The sequence below is a fragment of the Erinaceus europaeus genome, chromosome 3 (genome assembly GCF_950295315.1).
Source record: "Erinaceus europaeus chromosome 3, mEriEur2.1, whole genome shotgun sequence".
In the NCBI taxonomy this organism is placed as follows: Eukaryota; Metazoa; Chordata; class Mammalia; order Eulipotyphla; family Erinaceidae; genus Erinaceus; species Erinaceus europaeus.
The window spans coordinates 21150780-21177332 of NC_080164.1; the positions used below are offsets into that span (position 1 = coordinate 21150780).

Consider the following 26553-nt stretch of genomic DNA (forward strand, 5'->3'; position numbering starts at 1 on the left):
CAGCAGCACTGTCCCCTTGTGTCTTAACTTCCCTCCAGTGAGTGGGGACTGGAGGCTGAAATTGGACCTTTGCACTTGGTGAGGTGTGCGCTCTGCTGGGCGCACCACCACCCAGGCCCTCTTTCTCTTCCTGATAAGGAAAAAGCAGTATTGGGGCAGTGGATCAGCACATGCCTGAGAGCCTAGCTCCACTAAAACACCACCACCAGAAGGTAGATATCAGCGATAAATACTCATTACCCACATTATTTCAGATCAAAATGTGTACATCTTAATAGGCTTGTGTAATTTATTTATTTATTCATTTATTCATTCATTCACTCATTCTACCAGGGTACTACTCAGCTCTGGCTTTTTTTTTTCTTTCTTTCTTACTCTCCACCCAGCTCTGGCTTATGGCTGGGGATTGAACCTGGGGCCTCAGAGCCTCAAGCATGAAATTACATTTCACCACCATTATGCTTTCTGCTCAGCCCTATAGTGGGTTATTTTTTTTTTAAAGCTAGTATGACTCAACATAATTAAAACAACAACTACAATGTTAGAATCAGAAACCTAATCTACATATGCAAAGATTTGATTAAGCCCCCCCCCCAAAAAAAGAAGGAAATAAAGAAAGGAAGCAAGGAAGAAAAGTAAAAGGTGGTTGGGAAACATTTCAAGAGATGAGAAGAAGCAGGGCCTAACATCACCAATGCCATTCAAGGTCAAAAGAGTCAAAAGAATAATATCAGCCACACATATTTGAAGAGATATTATCATCATGTAAAATATTCATTAAGGGGAGGCAGGGTGTTGAGGTCCTGGGATCAACCCCAGTGCCAGCAATCAAATCCTGAGCACTATCACTGAGCCACCTCCCTGGCCATGATGAAATTATTTTTATTTGAAAATGGTATTATAACACACCTTTAAACAATCCAACTTCTGCTACTGGAAAAAAAATCAGAATAAAGAAATTTAGTAAGGTGAATAAAAAAAGCTTAATAAAACAACAGGGGTATTTTTCCTCTTTGCAACAGCAGCGCCTTAGAAATGAGGGGGTGTCTCATCCATAGGGGGATAAAACTGTAAACTACATATGAATTCATTTACCAAGAAGAGGACTGCACTAATATGAAAACAGAACTATAACATTTTATTGAGGGGCATAAAACTGGTCCTGAATAAATGGAGAGCCATACTGTCTCTCTGCAAAGGAATAATTAAAATAGTAAAAAATGTAATGTTTCCAAATTAATAAATAAATTCCATGCTGCCCTGCCTCCCACTGGCTTTTCTTTTTTAATTAGACACAATGATTTTTAAAATTCTCACAGAAAAATAAATGTGCAAGAATCACCAAGATCTTTTCTGAAGGAAGGAGAGTGAAGAATGAAGACGCTGTAACCCATTCAGAAGCTGCTGTAATCATGTGACCATGGAGCGCACAGGAAGAGCCTTCCGGAGAGCGACCTTGCTCTTATGTGAACCGCTGCTGCCCTTTCTCTGCACTGACTTGAATATATTGTCACTCTCACCTTTCCTATGTCTTCTTAGACCATGAGCACAGACTCTTGTTTGGAGTTACTTAGAGTAAACGACACAAAAGAGACACCTCCATCTCAGTCTACCAGGCCAAAAGAATGTTCCAGACCCTCACCTCTTGTGCCCGAAGAAAGTCCCCCGTAAAGAGTATCCCCAAGGCGCACATACCCGGAAGCGGAAAATGCCTGCGTACTTGTAGGAGAAGCTCTGGTCCATCAGGATTTTCTGCAGGTGTTGTGGGCTCTGTGTCAAGGAGCCCAGGGCTGCTAGGAACCAGCAATCCCCTGCTAGGGACATGGACAAAGCACAAAGGATCAGCAGGACAGTCCTAGGAGCCCCAGCCTGCAAGTTTCACAGGTCTTTGCTGCCAGTGTCTATATGTTCTTCTGTTTTTGTTTGTTTGTTTGTTTTTGCCTCCAGGGTTATCGCTGGGGCTCAGTGCCTGCACTTCAACTCCACTGCTCCTGTGGCCATTTAAAAAAAAATTTTTTTTTTTGATAGGACAGAAAGAAATTGAGGTGGGGAAGGGAAAATAGAGACACACAGAGAGAAAGATAGATACCTGCAGACATTCTTCACTGCTTGTGAAGCAACCCCTCCTCCACAGGTGGGAAGCTGGGGGCTTGAACTGGGATCTTTGTGCTGGTCCTTGTGCTTCTTACTATGTGCACTTTACCCTTGGCAACACAGCCCGGGCCCCACATTCTTCTTCTGAATGTGAGATTTATGTTTTTCTGGGAAAGGAGATTTGGGAGGATTCTCTGAGGCCAGTTCTAAGGTAGTACCACAGACTGGTCTGGTGGTGGTGGTGTTGAGGGTAGTAATGATAGTGATGATGATGGTGGTTATCTTGATAGTACTGATGGTGATGCTGGTTATGGGGGCTGGTAATGGTGATGCTATAACAATAGAAATGATGACAACAATGGTGATGATGCTGGAAGAAGGATAGTGGTTTTGGTAATGGAGGTGGTGACATTGATGACAATTATGGTCATGGTGGTGAGGATAGTGATGGGGTGATGATGGTGGTGGCGATGGTGATATAGTGATGCTATGATCGTGGTGATGTTTTGCAGTACTAATGGTGATACTGGTCATGGGGTTGACAATGGTAATGGTGGTGGTAACCTTGATATTAGTGATGGGGTGATGGTGATGGGGGTAGCAATGGTAATATTAGTGATGGTGATGTTGGTATTAATGATGGTGGTGGTAATGGGGGTGGTGTTGATGATATGGTGGTGCTAGTGATGGGATGATGATGATGGCGATGTTGGTATTAATGATGTTTGTAGTAATGGGAGCTATGATAGTGATGATGGTAGCGATTTTGGTATTAGTGATGGGTGGTGATTGTGGTGCTGATGGTAGTGACAGTGGTATTAGTAATGGTGGTCATGGCAGTGGTGATGGTGGTATTAATGATGGTGATGGTGGTCATGGTGATGGTGGTGGTGATCACAGTGGCACTGTTGGCCTCCCTCTGTCCAGAGATGGATTTGGGCAGCCTGCCACCTCCAGGGTTTGATGAGTCCAGGCTGGGTGTTTACCTGCCACTCCTTGTTGGATGTCAAACCTGCTCACGCCTTCCAGGATAAAGTGAGGGTCTCCCTGTGATAAGTCCTGAGGAGAGAAGGAGAAATCGGTCATGCCTCTATGAAATGTGCTGTTTTGAATCTGGGGTAAAATTAGGCACCTCACCCATTGTGCACTTTGTTTCTGAGGGGCCAAGGCTCTGACATGTCTGCAGCAGGGAAGTCCCTTCCTCCAAGGGGTGTGTCTGTAACCACATGAAGAGATACCATCGTCCTTGTGGAATGCCATCTGGTCAGCTTAGACAGGGCTCTAGGCTCAAGTTCAGCCAGGTGCATGGCAGGACACAGTCTGCAGGCTGCCCAGCTCCCTGTCTACTTCCCAGATAATGGGATGACTCAGGGGGACCCCAGACCTGTTCTCTCAGACACAGCTCCTCAGAGTCCAGTGCCCCTAAATGTGCCACATCTGAAGCTTCAGACTCTTTGCTACACAGAAAGACTCTGTGGCATCAGTGGGTAATCTGGGGGATCCCTCTACAGACATGGGGGTTGGGAGAGTTCCTTAAGGGGCTCCCCAGACTCAGAAGGGGACAGTGCACTCAGACTTGGTGCTGACCTGCTCCCAGTGGTTCCCTGACCCCCAGCCTCCTAGCTTGCCAGTTCAAATATAGGCAGAACATAGCACCTTTCAGAATGCTTCTCTCCATGATGAAGAACAAGCCCCCAAGGACCGGGCTGTGCAGTGGCCATGACTTGCCCTGCCCCACAGCAAGGAGAGCACAGAGTTCTTGTGGCTGTGACACCCACCAGTCTTGTAAATGACAGTCTCCCAGCGGAGGTACAAAGGGACAAATAGAGGTGTGCCCATCTGCAAACACAAAGCTGGCTCAGGCATGGGAGCTCTAGCCCACCTCCACTGCTCCTTCTACCTAAGCAATGACCTGAGAGGGGGACATTCAGGCTGGGGTGAGGGGGACCCCAAGGTGGAAGCACTGAGCCCCACACCCATTGTCCCCAAGGATGGGTGGGCTTGGAGGTCTCATCCAGCACAAGGGCTGAGCCTTCTAGGGGTTTTGGCTCTGGGGAGTGAGGCCATGGAGGTGACTCCCCCATCTCAAATGTTGGGGGACACTTGAGTGATTCTTAGGGACCTTGCTTCTGGAGAAAGAAAGGAAATGTCTCATGGCAGGATGAGACGTGTAAGACCTGGCACTTGGGAAGGAGAGAGGGAGCAGAGGCCATTGGTGTGTGAACTGGGAGTGCAGAGAGCTCCGCAGCTGCTACAGCCATCACCTTCCATGGGGCCCCACGGGATGAACCCAAACCTCCTGGCCCAGCATTAGACACAGAGACAGGCACACAGAGAGGAGAGATGTGGGACTATGTGAAAGCTTGGTAGAGCTTAGGGAAGCTCCCCCCATCCCCTGATGGAGATCTGGAAAGACACCCCACTTGTTAGCCTCTCTCGTCATAGAGATGAGCCAAGAGAAAAAAGTCTCCCAGACTTAGTTTCCCCTTGTTAGTTTCTCAAACTCACAGAAAACCTACAGGCCTCTTACACTTAGTTTCTCCCTGCTAGCAGCAGGCCACATGGCTGCCTGCTTTAAGGTTCACTCAAAGTTCATCTAGTCACTCAAAGTTCATACATCCACCCCACCTTTTTGATCACAAAGGAGAACACACTCTATCATATACCTCCCCAACACCAGACAGTAGCTTCTAAATGTTATTTCCTTATGCCCTTTGATATCTATGATTTACATCAGGCATTGCTTCTCCTCTCTCTATCTCACCTTACTGGTTTAACCCCTATGCTTCTCTCAGATGCCTTTAGATAATTAACCTGCTTGCACCATGGAAAATAATTATCTTGACCTTTATATATCTCATCAATTCTTGTCATACCAGCCCCCTACCATAGGGGCAAGCTGACCTTTAAGAAACCTGTAATTTCTGACGTATTTGAAAATTGTTCTTTGTTTAACTTTCTTTTTTTTTAAATATTTATTTTATTTATTTATTCCCTTTTGTTGCCCTTGTTGTTTTATTGTTATAGTTATTATTGCTGTTGTCGTTGTTGGATAGGACAGAGAGAAATGGAGAGAGGGAGGGGAAGACAGAGAGGAGGAAAGAAAGATAGACACCTGCAGACCTGTTTCACCACTTGTGAAGCGACTCCCCTGCAGGTGGGGAGCCGGGGTTCAAACCGGGATCCTTATGCCGGTCCTTGTGCTTTGCGCCACCTGTGCTTAACCCGCTGCGCTACAGCCCGACTCCCTGTTTAACTTTCTATATATACCCAAGCCCACCCTCAAATAAATGGAGTGTTTGTACCAAGATACTCCCTGAGTCCTCTTTCTTTCACGCAGTCACTAGAACTGGTGAGGGAGCCTCGGCAAGCTTAACTCCTGGCTGGAGCCACCCCACAGGAGCCCCAGCAGAGAGACACCACAACATCACTCCACCATCTGGCCATCTGTGGTGCTTCCATGTGGTGCTGGGAATTAAACCCAAGGCCTCATGTACTATAAGGTATGCACTCCACTGAGCGAGTCATCTCCAAGTCCCTGAACTTTTTAAAGGGCTATTGATGGTGGCAGGGCTTGAACCTGGGACCTCTTGCATGCTAGCTCCCTGGACCTTCACTGTGTGGCTCTCTTCCCTCAGACCCATCTTAGCTCTAGCTCTCTCGCATGGTGGTGCTCCTGGCCGACAATAAATGAGTGCAGACAGGCAGATACTTGCCCTGTGACCCTGAGCCATGTCTTGCAATGGCCATGCCCACCCACCAAACTCTTGTTGAGGTTGAGGACCAGGGGCCTGACCCACGGGTCTCCCCCACCCACCTCCCATTTCACAGACAACAAAAGGAGCTGGGCATGCTTGGTGCAGAGTCCTGAGGCATCTTCAATAAGTATCGAGCCCCTTCTCCTGCAGTGCTGGCGAGTTTCTAGACACCACACTCACAGACAGACCAGAGCCTTGGATGCTTTCATTATTAAACAAGTCGGAGCACAAGCATTCATTAAGCAGCCCACTCAGACGCTGGAGAGAGAAAGGCGAGCATTGCCTCCCCAGTAGGGAGGAAGGCAGGGATAAAGAGAACAATTAGCGAATTATAAAACAGAAATGCAGCACCATCAATAAAGTGAGTAAGTCAGACTATTCGGGGAAGACAATGCGACTGAGAAACTCACATGGAATGAGCAGATGAATGGGCTCAAGTGATATGAAAACATGATGGAGAGTCCTGTCCTAATCAATTTTAAAAACAGTTATCTTTTCCTGAGGAAAATTAACATGACCCCAAATGATTCATGGTATTAAATAACCTGAAAAATCAATAGCCTTGGTTTATTATTCTCAAGTGATCCAGGAAGAGTTCCCCAACATCTCCATGAAGGCTTCTAGGTACAGGCCATTTTCCTACTGAGTTCTCTCGAGCTTTCAGGGGGTTAAAATTTCCTGTGTCATCAGTGCTTTTTTTTTTTTAATTCCACTTATTTTAAGAAGACACCTGGATATCCATAGCCTGGATATCCAACCTAAGAGAACACACACACACACACACACACACACACACACACACACACACACACACACAGAGAGAGAGAGAGAGAGAGAGAGAGAGAGAGAAATACACTGATACAGAACACCCGGAAGGTTTGCCAACAACAAATTGAAAGATTACCCTCCTATACCATGGAGGGCTTCCCCCCAAATGTGGGGGATCCAGAATCATTTTCCATCAGAACATCTTACCACACACTTGCACCAAAGGAGAAACAACAATTTAGATGCTCTTAACAGATGCCAGGAAGGAATTTGATAAGATTGAAGTTTTCTCTAATTTATCCAAACCAAAGGTAAAAAGAGATGTTTAGCTAATTGGGAGCAGGATTTTTTTTCTTCTTTTTTTAGTGTGATAAAAACCATAGTGTGGGACTGGGGAGATAACATAATGGTTCTGAAAAAAAGACTTTCATGCCTAAGGCTCTAAGACCCTAGGTTCAATTCCCAGAACCACCATAAGCCAGAGTTGAACAGTGTTCTGGTCTCTCTGTGTCTCTCACTAGAATAAATAAAACGTCAAATAGAAACAGAAATTATTTCAAGCCTCAAAGCACATTAGCTATCCACTGTATGGAGTTGAGTCTTCTTGTAGCAAAGTTGGGCAGAGAGCTGTCATTTTCATAGCTTGTCCTCTAAGCTGTCTGTTCCTTCCTGCCCACCCCACCCCCACTTTGGGGGATGATTGGATCATCCAAAAAGAGCAAAGAGAGGTTGACACATCTTCCACCCTGAAACCTTGCAGCTGGTGGGGCCGAGTTCCCAGGACAAGGGTCACAAAAGAAGTAGTGAAGGTGCTGGGGAGGTTGTGGCTCTGAGCAGGTCTCCTGTGACTGGGTAGACACTGTCCAGCTGGGGTGACTCATAATCTGTGGGGAGCTTGGAGACCAGAGGCTTCTGGGTCCTACCTCTCAAGATGGTGGAGTTTCAACTACACAACCCAGGCAATTCTGAGACCCACCAGGCGAGGGCACCACTGGGCATAGGCTATGAATCAGACTGCCTACCTCCCTGGGGTCTAGCTCATGCCCAGGACCTTCCCTGAAGGAAGGAGCTTCTGAGAGGACTGTCCCTGGGAAGCTTCTGGAACATCCACTGGTGAAGAAGTAAGCTGCAACAGTGAGCCTTCTGTGCCCACTTGAGGAGCTCAGGTCTGACCTTGCATGACTTCTGGGCGGGTGCCTGCAGGAACGTTTTCACATAGGGACTCCAGTCCCTGGGCCCTGAGCGCAGAGGACCACCTGCAGTGTATACAGAGCACCCACTCCTCCTTGGGTGTGGGGGGACACAGGGAGCACTTCTCTCTCTGGCTGCCAGGCAGGGACCCCTTCTTCAGAGCTTGGACCTGGAACCTCACCCCTGTACCATGTGTTTTCATGGGTCAGCAGCTCATGGGTCTTTTCAGCCTCAGAATCACATAAACCAATCATAGAAAACATGCCAACAGTGACAAAATGCCAGCTCTTTCCCCCTTTTATATATGTGTCTTTGTGTGTAGGCATGGGCATGTGAATAGCAACATACATGTACAGGTGTCTATGTATGTGTGTGCATGTATGTGTATCTATGTGTATATAAGCGATGCATGCACATATGTTCTACTGGTCTCTTTGCAGAGCCATGGCCAAGACAGGAGCTATTAGCATCAGCCCAGCTAAGTGGACTTAGTAATTTAGTTCTGCATGTGACCTCCCCCTCCCCCGACCCATCTCCCCACCCCCCTGCCCACACTACAGTGTGGGCCAAGCTCTATTTGTCAGGTGTGACAGAAGCTCCCCTGGAGTCTTCAAAAGCACCCTCTCTGGAGATGTTTCCTTCAATGTCATACTCTTCCCTTTACTACTATTATATTATTATTATTATTATTTTATTGTCATCAGGGATATCGCCTGCATAATAAATTCACCACTCCCAGTGGCCATTTTTTCCTTTTCTTATCTTTCTATTTTTATTATAAGGCAGAGAGAAATTGAGAGGGGAGGTGCAGCTAGAGGGAGAGAGAGAGAGAGAGACCTGCAGCACTGTTTCACCACTCATGAAGCTTCCACCTTGCAGGTAGGGACAGGGGGGCTTGAACCCAGATCCATATGCATAGTAACATGTGCACACACACAGGTATACCACTGCTTGCACCTCCCCCCTCCACACACAATTTAGACAGTGACTCCTGCATTTTTAAAGACTGGCTTATTCTTACAGGAGAGAGACCACAGCCTGTAGCAATGTTGGGGATTGAACATGGAGCCTCAGACTTTCAAGTTCTGTGCTCTAATGTGCTGAGCTCTCTCTCCAGCTCTGACTTTTCCATCCTGCTCTGGGCTGAGGGGCTCTGAGCCAGCGTTTTAGCCTCCAGACTCAGGCCTGAGTCCAGGAAGTCCATCACTCCCTCTTTTGTTTTGCCAGTGAGTGTGACTTTGTTGGTGTCAAAGTTCTCTGGCCACCTGTCACCTGTGTCATATGGCCTGCTGCTCTCCTGACCTATACTCCTGTCTTCACTTTATGAGCCCTGTCTTTTTCTGAGGAACTCACTTTGGCCTTAGGGTAAGTCACTTCTAGAATGTTATCTTTCCAGAAGCTCTGTTCCGGCCACCTGGGAGAGAAGCTTGGCTGCTGAGTTGGGCAGAGTTCACCATGAGCAGCTGGGCCACAGCCCACAGCGGGACTGGGCATGGAGAGCTGGCTGCCCATTCACATGCTTGGGGACCTAGAGCCCACTCTTCAGTGGGACAGTGAGATGCTTGTCACCCGCAAGTGGGGACAAAGATGAACACTCTATCCTTCAACCCGGCACTCAGTGGTAACTGCTGTGAAAACCATCACCTGTGACTCAGTGCTTCCCACAGTGGGAGCAAATCACTGTCTGCTTCAAGTTCATCTAAATCAGATCAAATTAAGACTTAAATCCCTGGTCACATGAGACTGGTGGCTATTGTGCAGGACAGATGGGACTGAGCCCTGCAGAGACTTTCAGTGGACTGAACTGACCTCCCAAGTGAAGTGATGATGATGGTTCTGCCTCAGTGACCTCTAGCTCACTCACAGGAGGGGCTGAAGAAGCAAGGACAGAAGGGAAACCCTGACCTGAAACTTGGACTGGGTGTGGTATAGTGCACCGAAGTAAAGGACTCTGGGAGAGAAGGGGGGAACTGGGGGAGGCACTGGGGTTGTGGTACAGGATGGTGGGGAAAACCTAGGCTGGGGGGGGGTGGGGGAGAGTGTTTTGCAGAGTGTTTTTCTTCTATTCTGGGGAGATGAGAAATTGTACCCATGCATCAGCAACTGTATCGTAATCCATTAACCCTTCAATGAAATGATATTAAAGGAGGAGGGAGAGGAGAAATGGGACATTGTATGTAAAGTACTCCGTTTAATACCTAACACATGTGGTTCTTCCAAAAGGGGATGCATCATTATCAATGTCCAAGAAATAAAAATTCCAAAAGGAAGCCAAGCTAAGCAGAGTTCAGGGACAGATTCCACAGCACAAGCACCACATGTGTGAGTGTGGGTGTGAGTGTGAGTGTGGGTGTGGGTGTGAGTGTGAGTAAGGCCCTCACATCTCCTGCCCCAGACAGAGCTGCAGGAAGCATGGAGCCTGGCAACAAGCTGGGTCCCCTCCCCAGATGCTTAGAACCTGATCTGCCCCAGGGGTGGGGGAGGGGTTAGCTGGCTACTCCTTAAAGAGAAACTGGAAAACAAAATGCAGGCTGTGAAAGAGAGGGCTTCCACAGAAAACAAAGTTCTAGCATGGAGGAAAGTGGATTAAATCAGGTTTTAAAGGGAAAGCAAAGGGAGAAAGAGGCAGGTGAAATGAGAAACGAGAAGTGCCTGGGGGGAGGAGAGGTGGGAGACTGGGGATACAATGAGTCACAGGAAAGAACTCAATGTGTGATGTCTTCTGGGGGCAAGAAGAAACAGACAAAGAGACGCAAAGTAACTTCTATGGAATCGTGCCAGGAATCCAGCTTTTCTTTTAAGAAGTGTGGACCTGTCATGTTCCCTTACATGGCTCATCACAAACAGCACTTCTTAAAAGAAAAGCTGGAATGGACACAACCCCCGGTTGAGTCTAAGAAAGAATCTAGAAGAGAAAAGAAATGGAGATAAAATTCATCTGGCCCCTGCCTGCCTTGGTTTGGGATTCCTGGCACGATTCCATAGAAGTTACTTTGCTTCTCTTGTCTGTTTCTTCTTGCCCCCAGAAGACATCACACATTGAGATGTCGTTGGAATCAAATAATAAGAAACTCTCAACCCTTTCTAAATAGAAATGTTATAAATTCTTCAACGCTCTAAATGTGGCCTCACATCTACTGCTCAATCCTGGTGGGGAGAGGAAAGAAAGAAAGGGAAAAAAAAAAGATACTAAAAGAATCTCGCTTCTGAAAATACCAAAGGGAAAAAAATAAATCACCCTGCCACACTTCAGAGTCTTCAGACTCAAGTCTTCATAGGAGGTGGAGCCAGAAAAAGAGAGGCAGACATCGGGGTCGTACTCCCTCTGATTGGCACTCTGGCCTCAGAAGGTTGAAGCACCTTTTAGGTTTTAAGCAGCACCCCAAGCACCACTTGATCCCCAGTGACCCTCCCCTTCCGGGAATCTGCCCAGTTAGCATGAGTCAGCACCTCTTCTGAAAGCCCCAGCCTGGCTTTATGGGGAGGGTCTGTAGAGCCCTCTGTGTGTAAACAATGCTCACTAACTCTTGTTATAATATAATCAACAGCTCCTAGACCGTGTAATCAAATAATCAAAACTGCTGTTTAACTTCACACCCTTTCTTATCGCCAGTAAACTAGGCTGAACACTCAAGGGTTAAAAAAGAATGCAAAAATTGACCTTGAGCTTCTGGTTTGGAGGGTGTGATAGTCCCTCCCTGGGAGCAGCCCCCCACCCTCAACCCCACCCTTGACATTCTTTGGCCTGTGATGGGACCCAGCCAGAGCTGTGACTGAGTAGGATGTAGATGATCCCCCAGGCTTTGCAGAGCTGGGCAGTGTAGGCTGTGTGGTGGAGCCCTCCATGACCTTGGTGCCAGGTGGTGGTGCGCTTGGTTGAATGGGACATGTTACAATGCCCAAGGACCCTAGTTCTAGCCCCTGGCCCCCACCTGCAAGGGAAAAATTTTGCAAATGGTAAAGCAGGGCTGCTGATGTCTCTCTGTCTCACTTCTTCTTCTCTCTCTCTCCCTCTCTCTCTTTTCAGTTTTTTTTATTATCTTTATTTATTTATTGGATCTAAAGACATTCAGAAATCAAGAGGAAAGGTGGAGGTAAAGAGGAAAAGAAACAGAGAGACACCTGCAGCACAGCTTCATCACTCACAAAACTTTCCCCCTGCAGGTGGGGACCAGGGGCTCAAACCTGGGTCCTTGCACAATGTAACATGTGTGCTCAACCAGGTACACCACAACATAGCCCCTGTCTCTCTCTTCTGTATTTCTCCCTTTCCTTTTGATATATATATATATATATATATATATATATATATATATATATATGTAATTTATTTATTTATTATTGGATATAGACAGAGAGAAATTGAGAGAAGAGGGGAGAGAGACAGAGAGAAAACTACAGCCCTGCTTCACCACTCGTGAAGCCTTTCCCTTTCAGGTGGGGACCAGGGGCTTGAACCTGGGTCCTTGTGCACTGTAATGTGAATGCTTAACCAGGTGCGCCACCACCTGGCCCCCTTCTTGATTTCTTTCTGTCTCTAAAAAATAAATAAATATTTTTAAAAAGAAAATTAAAGAATATGCATGACTTTCCAAGAAAACTTCTAAAAAAATTTAAAATATGCATGACTTTCTGAGAAAACTTCTACATATGTACAGACTGGGATACCTCCCTGTCTCCTTGTGGTACAAAAGCAGATACCTGCTCTGTGCAAAAGCTCCCTCTGCAGTCCACTAGGCCACAGACAAGCTCCTAGTGCCAGCGGCTTCTAAGCCAATAGATACCGTTTCTGTCAGCTGTTTGGAGTCATTTTCTGGAGGACAACCAGCAACACTTGCTCTGATTCCACCACTTTTGGAAGCAGGAGCAAGAGCTGTGGGCATGGGGCCCTGAAAATGCCCTTCTGTCCTGGGCCACTTGCACCTACAGTGGCCCTGAGGAACCCCACTCCTTCCCCCCAGCCCCAGCCTGGGCTCTTCCAGAAATCAACAATAGCACTGATGTTGCTTCCAAGGGAGTAAGTGGCCACCGGGCCAGTGGAGGAGCCAAGCAGTGTTAAGTCTTGCCTCTCATGCTCTGGAGTGAATGTATCAGTGCAGCCTTTTGCCAGGCTGATGAAATAAAGCAGCTCAGAAAGCTAATACAGAAAAAGCCTCTCAGCCCCCTAGTCTTTGGCTTAAGGCACGAGCAATAGAAAGGGATAGGTTTCTGGCTGCCAGCCACCTTGATTGAGACTATCAACAGAGGGAGCCAAGTAGTGGTGCACCTGGTCTGAGTGCGTACATCCCAGTGTCAGGGACCATAGTTGAAGCCCCAGGTTCCCCCCTGCAGGGGAAGGGAAGGTACATGAGCAGTAGAACAATACTACAGTTCTCTCCGTGTCTCTTTTCCTCTCTATCTCCCCATCCCTTTTAATTTCCCTCTGCCTTATCAAAAAAATAGTAATAAACAAATAAAGACTGAAAAGAAAGGAATTTCAAGGGGGCTGATATAATAATCTCAAACACATCTTCAACGGGCCACGCGGTGGTGCACCTGGTTGAGTGTACATGTTGCCATGCACAAGGACCCAAGTTCAAGCTCCCCCCAATCCCCACCTGCAGGGGAGGGGAAGCTTCCCAAGTGGTGAGTTAGTGCTGCAGGTGTCTCTCCCTCAATCTCCCCCTTCCCTTTTAATTTCTGTCTTTATCCAAAATAAGTAAATAAAATAAAAACTAACTTGGTTGAGTGCACATGTTACAAGGCACCTTCCATTTCTCCAATGTCAAAGCTGATGTCTAAGATGCAAAAAGGAATGCAGAAGGTCAGGCAACTTGGATGTAAGGAGGGATGAGGCGCTAGGGGGCAGCCTCTCCAATCTGCATGTCCACAACTGCCCAACTCTCAGATGGGAACACAGAGACAGGCAGTCCAGGTGAGCAATGACTAAGACCCAGGGAACCCAGCACTATTGATGAATACCCCTTTCTTCCATTCAGGTTAGAGCTGCCCTCAGATGCCAGGACACAGGCTCCCCCACTTTCATAAGGTGGGAGGCACCAAGCCAGGCAGTTGGGAGGGCCAGGGAGGGTCAAGGGGAGGCACTCACCTTTGGTCGCTTCCATTCCAGGTTGGAGAGGCTCTTACCCTGAAGCACAGAAGTCCCGATGGAGGCAGTGGTGGGGGGAAACGTGTCATCCTCAAACAGCTGACCTCGCCGCAGGCAGCGGTCCCGCAAGAATTGGAAGTCCTGGCCCTTGAACTTGATGATAGTGGTCTGGGACTGAGACTCATGGTATGTCATGGTGCCTTAGACCACCCTTTCCTGGGGAGAAGAAGGGAGAGCTTCAGGGAGGAGACATCAAGTTCTGGGCTGCACCAGCAGGGGTGAGGCCCCTCAGGGCACTCTGATAGCCCCCTGGACAGTGGGGGGACCAGGTCCAAGATCAGTGCTGCCCCAGTGACACAGCAAGCCCAGGCTGGAATTCAGCATCCTCACTCTGCCAGCCCAGCAGACAGCTCCTCGGGACACACTTGTGTGCACATAAGACCCAGGGGGTGTGGGTACCTTAATGGACACATGCTAGGTGCTACCCAGTGCCTGGCACTGGGCCGAAAGCTGGCAGCCCAAGGACAAACATACCTGATCTTTATCCTGGTTGGGTGCTCACTATCAGGCTATTAGAAGGCTCTGCAGCTGCTATCAGCCAAGAGAAACTGTCTAAAGAAGAATGGACAAAGTCCTGTGAGAGGTGACAGGAGGAACTGTGAGCTGCCCACAGGTGGGGACCTTGTGCTCTGGACTCTCGATAACGAGGCCACTAGCTAGAAATATCTGGGGCCTCTCCTGGCCCCCAACATCCATCCTTTTCTCTGGAGTCAAGGATGCAGCTGTGTTGCTAAGAGTCCAAGATGCCTTCTTTACTGTCCACTGGGAAACTGGGAGAGGCAGGCTTACTGCTCACAGGTATTGGGGGGGGGGGTGCCTCCATGGCCACATAGGAAGGTTGTGGCTGGAGAGCAAGAAAGCAAGCTGGATCAGGCTTCTGCTCTTATTGGGCTCAAAGGTTGGGTGGGCACTGGGGCTCTAGGTCCACGCTTATTTTACGAGGTATGTGGGTGGAAGTGAACCAAGGGCCTCATGCACATGTTGTCGCCAAGTGGCCTCCCTGGTGCAGGCTTTAATTCTATATACTTAGAGAGAGAAGGGGCAGAGAGAGACGAGAGGGGGTGGGAGAGAGAGGGAAAAATAGAATGGGAAAGAAGAGAATGAAAGGAGAAACAAGCAGAAAAAGAGAAGAGAGGGGAGACACCACAGCTTGGCTCCACCATCCATGGACACTCCTTCGGTGCCATCCATAGTGCCCCAGGGGGTGCTGGGTAACAAACCCAGAGCCTCATGCACAGTAAGGTGTCTGCTCTACCAGGTGAGCTTCCTCCCAGCCCCTCTTGATGGTGAATTTACAGCTGAAGAGCAGAAGCTAAAGCGCAGGATGGGCAAAGAAGTGGACCAAGGGTCAGAGATGTGGGCCATGCAGAGAGGGAAGGGGGTGTCTCTCTCCAGGTCCTGTGGAATCAGATCCTCCAGTCAGACACGAGAGAGAGAGTCCCACACACACCCCTTGGGCTTCAGTTAGCGGGGAGGTTCTGGTGGTCCTCAGGTAGGACTAGGCGTAGCACTGATCACAAAACCCCCCTTTGAAGCAGCTGCCTGAGCAGTCCAAGGCTGACCCTGGCACCTGTGGGCAATAAAACCAAACTGTCAGGCGCCTTGGGTTTCTGGGAGCTTCCCCATGCCAGGCAGGACCTTGGAACCAAAATGGCCTTGAAGGAAGACTCTGGCTGAACTGCTCCCCCACCCCCAAGTCCCTTCAGTTTCCAAAGACCAAAGGCAGTAACAACTGGACTGGAAGGCTTTGGGTGTTAGGAGGATGGGAGGGGCTTAGAGGGCAGGGGCTGGGGATGGGGAGGCTGAGGATCAAGAGTGAGGAGAAGTTGGAAAGCTAGCTGAGGGCTGGTTTATACCCAGGGCACTGCAGGGCCTTGGAAGAGCTGGCTTGTGAACAGATCTGGGTATAAGGTGGTGTCCTGGTAGCAGTTAGAAACTACATGGGGGTGAGGAGGGAGCAAGCTGGGGGCTGCAAAACCATAAGGGTTCAAGGATGCACTGAGTCTGGGGAAGGAAGGGAGTGGAGTGGGAGGGTGCAGCATGGTAAGTGGGAAGATGGTTTCAAGTCTGGTCTCTGCTTCTGTACCTCTCAGGAATGAAAGATGCCAACCCTGAGGGTTAGCTGGGGCCTGACCTCACACACCAAGACCCTTATACCAGGGTCAGTTACTTTTCTAAGCCACGAGCAGTAGAAAGACCCCATATTTCAGCAACAAATAATTCAAATCATTCCAGATCAGTGAAAGCACAAGAGATTTGAAAAGCTATATCGATTGCCTCAGTCAATTTCTGTAGACAAATGCACCACATCTAACCAAGGCAGGCAACACAGACCTCAAATGCCTGTCATATGGGCACCAAAACAGACCATTCTCTCACCATGATGTGATGAAAGTCAGGTGTTGACAAGAAGATATCCATCCACATACCAGGTGTCTGTGGTGTGTGCTCCTGGAATATCTCAGAGTCCGTGCACTGAAGCCGACCCTCAGCTCTCCCGTGTCTCTGTCAGGCTTGCTGAGTGGCTTCTGTTCCTGGCTTGTGCAAAGACCAGGATGCAAACAGAGTCCTGGCTGTTACACACAAGGAAGCTGAAGAGCGCTTCCTGGGAAGCTGGGAATCTAGAAATGTTCACTAGGAGAGGGGTTGGGCAGTGGTGCATTCAGTTAAGCATACGGATTATAGAGTTTATGCTGGGTTCAAGCCCCAGGTCCCCACCTGGAGGGGGACGCTTCACAAACAGTGAGACAGTGTTGTAGGTGTCTCTCTCTCTCTTCTTCTCTTTCTCTTCCTCCCCTCTCAACTTCTTTCTGTCTCAAAAGGAAGAAAGGGAGGGATGAAAGAAAGAAAGAAAGAAAAAAGGAAAGAAAGAAAGAAAGAGGAAGGGAGGAGGGAAGAAGGAAGGAAGGGAGGAAGGGAGGAAGGAAGGAAGGAAGGAAGGAAGGAAGGGAAATGTTCTGAGAGAAAGTCAAACTGAGGCACTACTGGTGATGGCTAGCCCCAGCCTTCAGAACAACCCAGGTCTCACAGAGCCTCTGAGCTCATAGCCCACCTTCCTCTTGCTGCTTCTTGAACTCCAGCTTCACTCCATTTTGAAGCCTGAGCTTTGCCTGGCCCCTTAGGTAGTACCCTAGAGACAGCAATCTTGTCAGCCAACATATTCTCAATAAAAATAAAAAAAAAAAACATAAAAGGGGGGGGGTTGTACAAGATCCAAGAAGCCCAAAGCGGAAGGAACTTGTTCATTATGAGTGACAGAACACATTCTGGGGTAGAGGTAGTGGACATGACAGGAGGGAAACCCACAGGAAGTGAACCAGTGGGCCACGAAAAATACACGTGAATGAGGGCCAGGCAGTGACACACCCAGTTAAGTGCACATAATAGTACTATGTGCAAGTACTATGCACAAAGATATGGGTTCAAGCCCCAGGTCTGAGCCCTCACTTCCTATCTGCAGCAGACCTGCTTCACAAACAGTGAAGGTGTCTCTCTTTCTCTCTCCCCCTCTACCTCCCTTCCCCTTTCAATTTCTCTCTGTCCTATCAAATAAAATAGGGGAAAAGAAAGAAAGAAAGAAAGAAAGAAAGAAAGAAAGAAAGAAAGAAAGAAAGAAAAAGAAAAAATGGCCTCCAGGAGTGGTGGATTTGTAGTGCCAGTACTGAGCCCTAGCAATAACCCTGGAGGAAAAAGAAAGAGAGAGGAAGGAACACATGTGAACAACAGAAGTCTCTCAGAGTTCAAATTATGGACAAAAACCAAAGAAGGGAACTTCATACACCACCTTCACCATCACAGAAGCAATTATTTGTATGATAAAACTCAGTACTGGTGAGGCTCTGAGAAAGTAGATAGATATTAAATGTGTTATAATTGTAATGCTGGTTGGAATGTTATTTGCCACATCTGTGCACTGGGTAATAACCCCACAGGCATCACAGTCTTTAATGGGTTGGGCCTGTTAGAACACCAACTTGCATGCCCGAGGCACCAGAGGCCACAGTTCAACCCCCAGCACTGCCTCATGCCAGAGCTGAGCAATTCTCTTGTTCCCTGTCTCTCCCTCTAACAATAAACAAATAAATCCTTGAAAATATCTGTATGCTTGCCTTCCCAAATCTACATTGTGGGATCAATCACAGAGAAGTCATCAAAGATATCAACAATGATGTATCCATGACATGGTAATCACAAGGCCATTTATAAGGAAGAAGAAAAAGAAATAATTTCTAAGTATTGATATTCTCTCCATCTAGATCTCAAACACGGTGATGACAAAATAAACACAGCAAAGACCATTTACCATTCACTAAAGCTTTCAAGTATAAGTTTGGGGTCAGGCTGTGACACATCTGCTTGAGCACACTCATTACCATGCTTTGGACTCAGGTTCAAACCCCAGGCTGCCACCTACAGGGGGAAGCTTCATGAGTGGTGAGGCAGGTCTGCAGTTCTCTCTCTCTCTCCTTCTCCCTCTCTCTTTCCTTTCTTCTCTTCCCTCTCAGTTTCTCTATCCAAAAAATAAATAATAAAGTATTAAAAAATAATAAAGTGTATGCTCTAAGACAAGCTGATGATCAGATACATGTCCACAGTGGAAGGAACAAGCCTGAAAGTCATCAGTGGTGTGGACAACACTCTTATCTTCAGTGTGCTTACTTGTGAAGAGAACCTCAGAAAGCTTGGCTTAGGCCACATGGTGGCCCGGGAGTAAACATTTTCAACTTCTCATGAGCCTTTGTGGCTACAATCAACTCCATGGAGAATGGGTGTCCACTCACTATTGATCATTACCAGGAAATATTTATATTGTCCACAAAATAATTTTTAAGTGATATGATGGCCCAGGGATAGAGTCCGGCACTAAGGGTGTGAGTGACCACAGCATGAGGGAGGCAGGAGCACTGTTCAGGGTCACTTGCTGGCTGAGGATAGGGGTGTCAGGATAGAAGATACAGGAGGACCCTGGGAGGGGGAACCCCTTCAGCTTTGATCCATAGCCCCAGCCAGAGTCTGACAGGACCAGAGGGTGGACACAGGGCTGACCCTGGAGCTCCAGCTTCCAGGATGAACCCCACAAAGGGCCATTCTGCCAACAAGCCAGGAAGTGGGGAGCTGCCTGGGCTTGCAGCCTTTCCTGACGTTTTCTGGAAAGATGGAAATAAATCCAGTGTGATGCAGCAGACCAGGACAAGGGCCGACTTCCCTGAACACACACTCACAACACAACAGAGCTGGCCCGCGCTACGGGCCAGATATTCCCACAGCATGTTCTAGCAAAGCCCATTACGATTCCACGATTCCACGGCTCAAATTAAAGCTAACAGAGCTTGAAGGCTGGGGCCTGGGTGCTCTCTGCTGACTAGCAGGGGTGGGGGCAGGCGCTCACTGGGGCTGTGTTTAATTACACTGCTTAACACGTTGGGAATAATTTAGTCACCCGAGTGGAGAAAAGCAGGCACTTAACTGCTCTCCGGAGGGAAGACAAGCCCCCATGCCATCCACTCTCAGCTCCCTGCTCCCCAGTATAGAACACCTCAGGGTTTGGGGGATGGGGAAGAGAGAGATGGGAGAGAGAAGGAATGAAAGAAACCCCAAGGGAGAGGTGGTGGGGTAGGGAATGAGAAGGGAGAAAGGAGAGGGAGTGAGGAGAAGGGGTGGGATAGAGCAAGAGAGAGGAAGAGGCCAGCTGTGGCACATCTGGTTGAGTGCACAGGTTACCATGTGCAAAGTCCCAGGTTTGAGTCCCTACTCCCCACCTGCAGGGGGAAGCTTTAGGAGAGGTGAAACAAATACCACAGCTCTCTCTGTGTCTTTATCCCTCTCTATCTCCCCTCTCTATGTTCTATTAAGGAGAGAGAGAAAGAAAGAAAGAAAGAAAGAAAGAAAAGAGAAAGCGAGAGACAGAAAAAAACAAACAAGGAAAAAATGGCCCCACCAGAGCACTGAATTTATCCTGCAGGCACTGAACCCCAGGAAAAACGGTGGGGGATGGTCAGGGAGATTGGGCAGGAGGAGGAGGAAGAGGGGTGAGGAAGGAAGAGAGTGAAGGAGAGACTGAGCAATGGAGGCCAGGGAGAGATGGAAGCTGAAGAAATGAAGGATGGGAGAGAGGGGAGAGAAAGAGGGATGGAGAGGGAGAAAGGAGAAGGACTTTGGTGCCCCTGCACCTCTTTGAGGGGTACCCAGGACTGTGGATACCAGGATATCTGGGGACCCAGGATTAGAGGGGACACAGGTCTGAGAAGGGTGCAATTTGGGACCCTGAGATGGAATAGAACCCCCAGTGCTTGGAAGAGAGTCCTGCCCAGACCTGCTTTGCAGGCTAGGAATCCAGCTGGCTCACTAAGCCCTGTCTCTGTGCCACCCCCACCCTCACCCCCAAACCCCCAAGAGCGTCTGTCCCACTGCTGCACTGGGTGGGGGGTGATCACCCCAACCTGGCAACGACTTGGGGGGGGGGTGGCTGGGATGAGGATAAGGAAAGAAGTTTCTGGCAGGGCTGCGGATCCAGCCAACTTGAAGCTTCCTGGCCTGGAAGAGGTGCCAAGAGCCAAAGTGCTCAGAATAAACTGCTGAGTCCCTGCCAGGGACAGCTCTGCCTGGGCGGCTGGCTGCCAGGAGAAAAAAAGACCTGGCATGAGCAGGGAGCAAGGATCAAGGAGCAAGACCAACTCTCCCACCACACGGTGCCCCACCCTGGCTACAGACAGGGTGACCAGCCTTGCGCTCAGAGACCTAGAGACTTCAGGAGGCCCAGGAGGGAGCAGGGAGTGCTCTGCCCAGCACAAAGGGGTTCCTGCACCTTCCCCCCCCCCCCCACGCACACTCCAAAATTATGAATCCTCAAAAGAGCAAGGAATTTCTTTAAGGAACCAAAAATAGAATTGCCCTGTGACCCACAGTCCAGACCAGTGGGTGCTACAGAGGGATCTAAGGTAGCCCAGCCCAGGGCCAGCTGAGAGACAAGAGACCCGAGAAGAGGTAATATAGAGACACAATGAAATACTATATGGCTGTGAAAATGATGAGCCTGTGCTACTTGCAGAAAAACAGAAGGAGCTAGAGAAGGTTCTGAGAAGGAAAATGAGTCAGAAAGGGGGAAGATAAGCACTGGATGAGCTCACCTGGGTGTGCTGTTTCAGGAAATACAATGAAAACAAAGCAAAAACAGCAGAGAGCCTATGGGCATTGAGAATGAGCTGAGGTGGACAGAGGGGAAGAGGCTGGGGCTGGGGGGAGGGGAGGGGATTGAGGGAGGCTGCTGGGTGCTACTGATCTGAAAATACTGTATTAAAACAGAGTAGTTAGGACTCTGTCTAATCACATGTGCCTTTAGAATGTGCTGTGCGTGATACATAATGAGCAGACACACACTCCTAAGAATTGTGAGTCGTGGTCAAATCACTCTTCCCATGTCTCTCATTGGAAAAGAAGGGGGTTGACCTTACTCTTTTAAGTGAGTTTTGACTGTGACTTTCCTAGTTTCTGGAACTGAGACTGTAGGCTCTAAAGTAGTTTTTCCCCACCCTCCAACAATGAGGCAGAACTCTCTGAATCAGTTCCTCCTTTGAGTTAAACTCAGGGTCACTGTGCACACACACAGAGAGAGCATCACAGAGACATACATACATAGTCACACACAGAGAGACACACACAGAGTCACACAAACATATACAGAGTCACACACAGAGTCACACAAACATATAGAGTCACACACACAGTCATACACACACATACAGACACACACACAAAGATGAAGCTTGTCCCAACATGAAACGGTCTCCTCTCAGTTCCCAAAGTTCTTCTATACATATGCTCCAATTATAACAGCTCTAGAAAGTTCCAGCAGGCTGTTGACCTTTCCAAGGACGAGAGGAACCCTCTCCTGAGTTCTCTTGTGCCTCAGAAACCCCACATAACATCTGACCAATGCTGGATGTTGGGCATGGGCATTTGTGGTTTTCCCCATCTGTGAAGAGAAAAGGAAGTTCCAGCATAGCTCACTTAAGCTCCCTCCTCAGCAGCCCAGGGGACTTAGGACACAGGAGGGGGTGGGGGTGGGCTGTCGTGTTCAGTTCAGAGCCTGAGTGTCAAGAGATGCAGTGCTCAGACCCTTGGTCCCCTCCTCAGGAGGTAGGGAGCTGGGAAGGTGCTGACAGGCATCTGGCACTGCAACCTTAGAGCATCATTTGAGGGGAGGGTACTGATGTTGGCCTCATGTTCTCACAACCATTGTACTATTAAATGGTTTCCCCTTCAGAGAGGTTGCTAGGGAAGTGAGACAGAGAGAGAGAAAGTGGGTGAGACAGAGACAATGGCAGAGGCCCAGGGAGACCCATGGGCAGCCAGAGAAGCCTAGACCAGAGACACAGGAGACACAAAGGACTGGAGGAGGGAGGGGGAGGGCTGAAAGGGTTGGGGAACAGGGGAGAAAGGCACTCCCAGGCTGCCTTCATGGTCAGAGGCCCATCACAGGGGAGCACCCCAAGTCCCCCAGGCAGAGCCTTGGGTTCCCCACAGGCTGGCAGGCCATGACTGAGAGTCCCTGCTGAGGGAGCCCTCATGCTGTGACAGAGGCTCCTGCTGCTGTCACCCGGAGAGAAAGGGACAACGATACCTAGGGGCACCATCTACCTAAGCTCTATTGATGGACTGGGCTCAGGTCTCCACCTGGTTACCTCTGGCCATCACTGTGCCCAGCCACTTCTGGACACTTCGGGTCTGGGGAGGGCACAGAGGGGATGGCCAGAGCCTTGGGGGGGGGCTGGTCCTGCCTCTCTCAGTGTCCCCCTTACACACCTACCTGTGCTGAGACTTCTGGAAGCAAGTTCCTGCTTCTCTTCCATGCATTCCCTTCCCTTCCTCTCTCCCTCTTGTCTCTCTCCCCCTCTATCATTTTCTGATATAAACACAGAGAGAGAGAGAGAGAGAGAGAGAGAGAGAGAGGCTTACAGCAATGCTCCACTTCTTATGAAGCTTTCCCTTAAAGGTGGGGACTAGGGGCTTGAACCTGGTTCTCTACTATGGGAACATGTGTGCTCTACCTGCTGCACCACTGCCTAGCCCCTTTTCTCCAAGTGGAGTTGGGTGGGATGAGCCAGGGGAGGGGGAGCCTTTCCTGAAGAAGAGGCTCCTGTGTCATAGGACCTTGTGAAGATGGGTGGCAAGCAGTGTGCTGGTGTGGGACTGTGTGAACGTGCGAGGTGAGGGAGACAATGAGGAGGGCCTGGAGGTTCCCTCTGCCTCCTCCATTTTTGCACAATCCCATGCTTAAATTATCCAAACAGGCCAGAGTGCTTGTGAGGCCTCCAGGAGAGACACCTGAGATAGACAGAGATAGCAGAGAGACAGAAGAGAGAACAGAGCCACCTGTGGGGGCTGGCAGGGCTGGAGCAGGGAGGACAGGCATAAGGAAGTAGTGGTGTCTGAGACAGGGTAGAGACACTTCTGCCCAGGACCCTCAGTGCAGGCTGGAGTAAGTGGGGGTTCTATGCCCACCTGGGAAGTGACAGATGAAGGAAGATGACTCTGTCAGCTGCTGAGCAGGACTTTGAGGTAACAGAGTGTGCCTGAGGTGGCCTGCAGTCCTCTGTCCTCAGAGCCAGCCCAGTCCACAGCCCTCTAGCCAAACAACCCCCCCTACACCCCATCACCACATCCCCAGCAAAGTCTTCTGGAAGCTTCTTGGCTTTAGTCTCTAACTGCGAACTGGAGTTTGCAGAGAGCTGGATGACTGCCAGCAGGCTGGTAACACATGAGCAGGGGTGAGGTGCCGAGGAGTCTCAAAGGGGACATGTCCCTCAGAGGCTCCAGTCCACAGGCACCTAGTCTCCCTTGGGACCTGGATGGACTGGTCCCCTTGAGTACCCTCAATGCCTGCTTGTGGAAGGAAGGGGGGTGGCTCTCTGAGACTTGCAAGCACTGATTCCTTTTACCATACCCAGAAAAGATCTTTCACTGAAGTTTCATTTGCTCCTGGGTGCTGCCCACCCTTTTCTGCTCTCCCCCCACTCCCTGAGCTCACCTCCTGGGCCTGCGCATGTCAGGACTTACATCACTTTAGGGACTCAACCCTTCAGCCTCACCCCAAACCTTTTAAGAGAGCCCAGTCCCAAGGGCATCACTAAATCCTCTTGACTAGCTCCCATACACCAGACACTGAGCACACCCACCTCAGGCCATTACTGGGAAGACAGTGCTGTCCTCAGCAGTTTTAGTGATGGGAAACAGAGAAGGGGAGTGGGGGGAAGGTGGCAGCCACCCTTGCGTGAGTCCTGAGGGAGCTCAAAGAATAGCAGCAAGCACAAAACTGGACAGAGTGAGCCTGCACTGGGTGGGTCCTGGCCTGTGTATTTCTTTCTTTTTAAAATTTTTTTAATTTATTTTATTTTATTTACTTATTTATTGGATAGAGAAGAGAAAAAGTGAAATGGAGATAGAAAGGGAGAGAGACAGAAAGACACATGCAGACCTGTTTCACCAGGCAGGCACCAGGGGCTTGAGCACTATATAGCATGCGCACTCAACCAAACACACTACTACCAGCCCCTTCTTTTTCTTATTTTATTTTATTAATTTTTTTATATTTATTTATTTTCCATTTTGTCTCCCTTTTTAAATTATTGTTGTAGTTATTATTGCTGTTGTTGATGTCGTCATTGTTAGATAGGACAGAGAGAAATGGAGAGAGGAGGGGAAGATAGAGAGGGGGAGAGAAAGACACCTGCAGATCTTCTTCACCACCTGTGAAGCGACTCCCCTGCAGGTGCGGAGCCGGGGGCTCAAACTGGGATCCTTATGCGGGTCCTTGTGCTTTGCACCATGTGCATTTAACCTGCTGCACCACTGCCCGACTCCCCAGCCCCTTCTTTTTCTAAGCATTTCCTTATTTACTAATGAGAGGGAGGGGGGGGAGAGAGAGAGAGAGAGAGAATGCTGGGGAATAAACACCTGCCCTCATGCTTTTAAGCACAACTCTGGAGCCAGCCTTCTGGGACACTTCTCTGATGGTCACTGTGCTTCCAGAGCATTCTCCCCAATGGGTCACTCATGAGCCCAGGGACCATTTGACTGTAGACCTGTCCTTGCCGTAAGTCACCCTCAGGGACACTCCTTCCCACCTGCAGCCTGAGACCTGAGTGTTCACACTGTGAGGAGAGCTCACCTGGTGTGGGCCTGGCAAATTGCTATATTCTGTCATCTGACCTGCTGGTAGCCGAGGCTCCTGCAGCCAGCTACCCCCACACCCCCAGCCCCCAAATCCAGTGAGCTTCAACTGGTACAGGAGGGACAATTCATGAATATGGGTCTTGTTCCCCCAAAATGGGGGCAGGGGGGGTATACTGTGTCAGGTCAGCTGCAGAGGTGGGGGGACGCCCGAGGCTCTGATGCAGGACTGATCTGCCTTGAGTGATCAAACCAAATTTTTCAGCTGTGTTCACGTTATTATTAAGTGAGACCATCAGAAAAGAGAAGACAAGACCTGGGTCCCCTCCATCCTTCCCCCACAAATGTTTACTAGACATCAATGGAGTCAGAACCACCACATGGCGCCTGGGAGATAGCTCAGGTGGGGGCATGTAGGACTTGCATGCTTAATACCCTGGTGCTGCATATACTAGAGTGGTGTTCTGATCTCTCTCTCTCTGTCTCTCTCTCTGTGTCTCTCTCTCTCTCTCATAGAAGAAACGAAATAGACAAAGGAAAGGAAAGGAAAGGAAAGGAAAGGAAAGGAAAGGAAAGGAAAGGGAAGGGAAGGGAAGGGAAGGGAAGGGAAGGGAAGGGAAGGGAAGGGAGAAACACCACGCCATGTAGTAAGCAAAGCTGTGACTGGGTGCTCAGGTTCCCTTAGATTCGACTCATTCTGCATCCTGCATGTCACCAGAGCATAGCCTTGAACCCCTGGCCTCAGCAGAGGAGCACTCAACTCCTGGGGTGAAGCCTCAGAGTCTCCAGCACCAGGCACCCCCCCACACACACACCTCCAGAGAATACCCCAGGCTCTTTGGAGGCCAGAGATAAGCCAGGCACAGGGCAAAACCCACCACTGGAATTCACTGCTCTGCTCAGCCCTCCCCCATCCCATGTGCTTGGTTCACCCCAGCACACCTGTTAGCTCTGGCCACACCTGGGCCCTCACCACTCAGCCTACCTGTCTGCTGGCAGGTGTGTCTGCTGGCAGGTACTTCTGCTGCTGAGTATTTGTGGGCTTCCAGGGGGGCTGCCTGGAGGCAGGCCGGGCCTGGGATACTGAAAGCAGTGGAGTAGGCAGGAGAGGGGTGTCTTGAGAAAATGCCCTGGACAGTCTGGCACCTGGCGGCTTCCTGGGGGCACATCCTTATAAGGGCAGCAGCTCAGGCTCCGCCCTGGTTAAACAGCAACTTCAGCCCAGGAGCTGGTCCCTCTGGGTTTCCAAGCCAGCTCTCCCCACCCACCCCAGCCACTCCCCTCACCCCACTTCACTTCCTGGGGGTTCCCCAGCTGCCATCCACTTGGGTCTAGTTTCCAGAAATGTCTGTTCATTTTCCTTCTTTGGGGAGACTAGAGGCATCTCTGCAGATCCTCTCTGGTTGCAGGGAGGAAGATCCGAGA

At 49.3% G+C, this 26553-nt stretch overlaps 1 protein-coding gene across 1 annotated transcript in view; it reads right to left on the reverse strand.

Annotated features, from left to right (window-relative positions):
* Positions 1 to 26553, reverse strand: part of CAPN13 (calpain 13) — a 79134-nt gene that overhangs the window by 38754 nt on the left and 13827 nt on the right. Inside the window, exons 3-5 of the mRNA XM_060186819.1 lie at positions 13900 to 14115; positions 3081 to 3153; positions 1696 to 1814 (exon numbers count right to left, since the gene is read on the reverse strand). Of these exons, the coding sequence (XP_060042802.1) occupies positions 1696 to 1814; positions 3081 to 3153; positions 13900 to 14094 (387 nt within the window). The 5' untranslated portion in view covers positions 14095 to 14115. The remainder of the gene's footprint in view (positions 1 to 1695; positions 1815 to 3080; positions 3154 to 13899; positions 14116 to 26553) is intronic.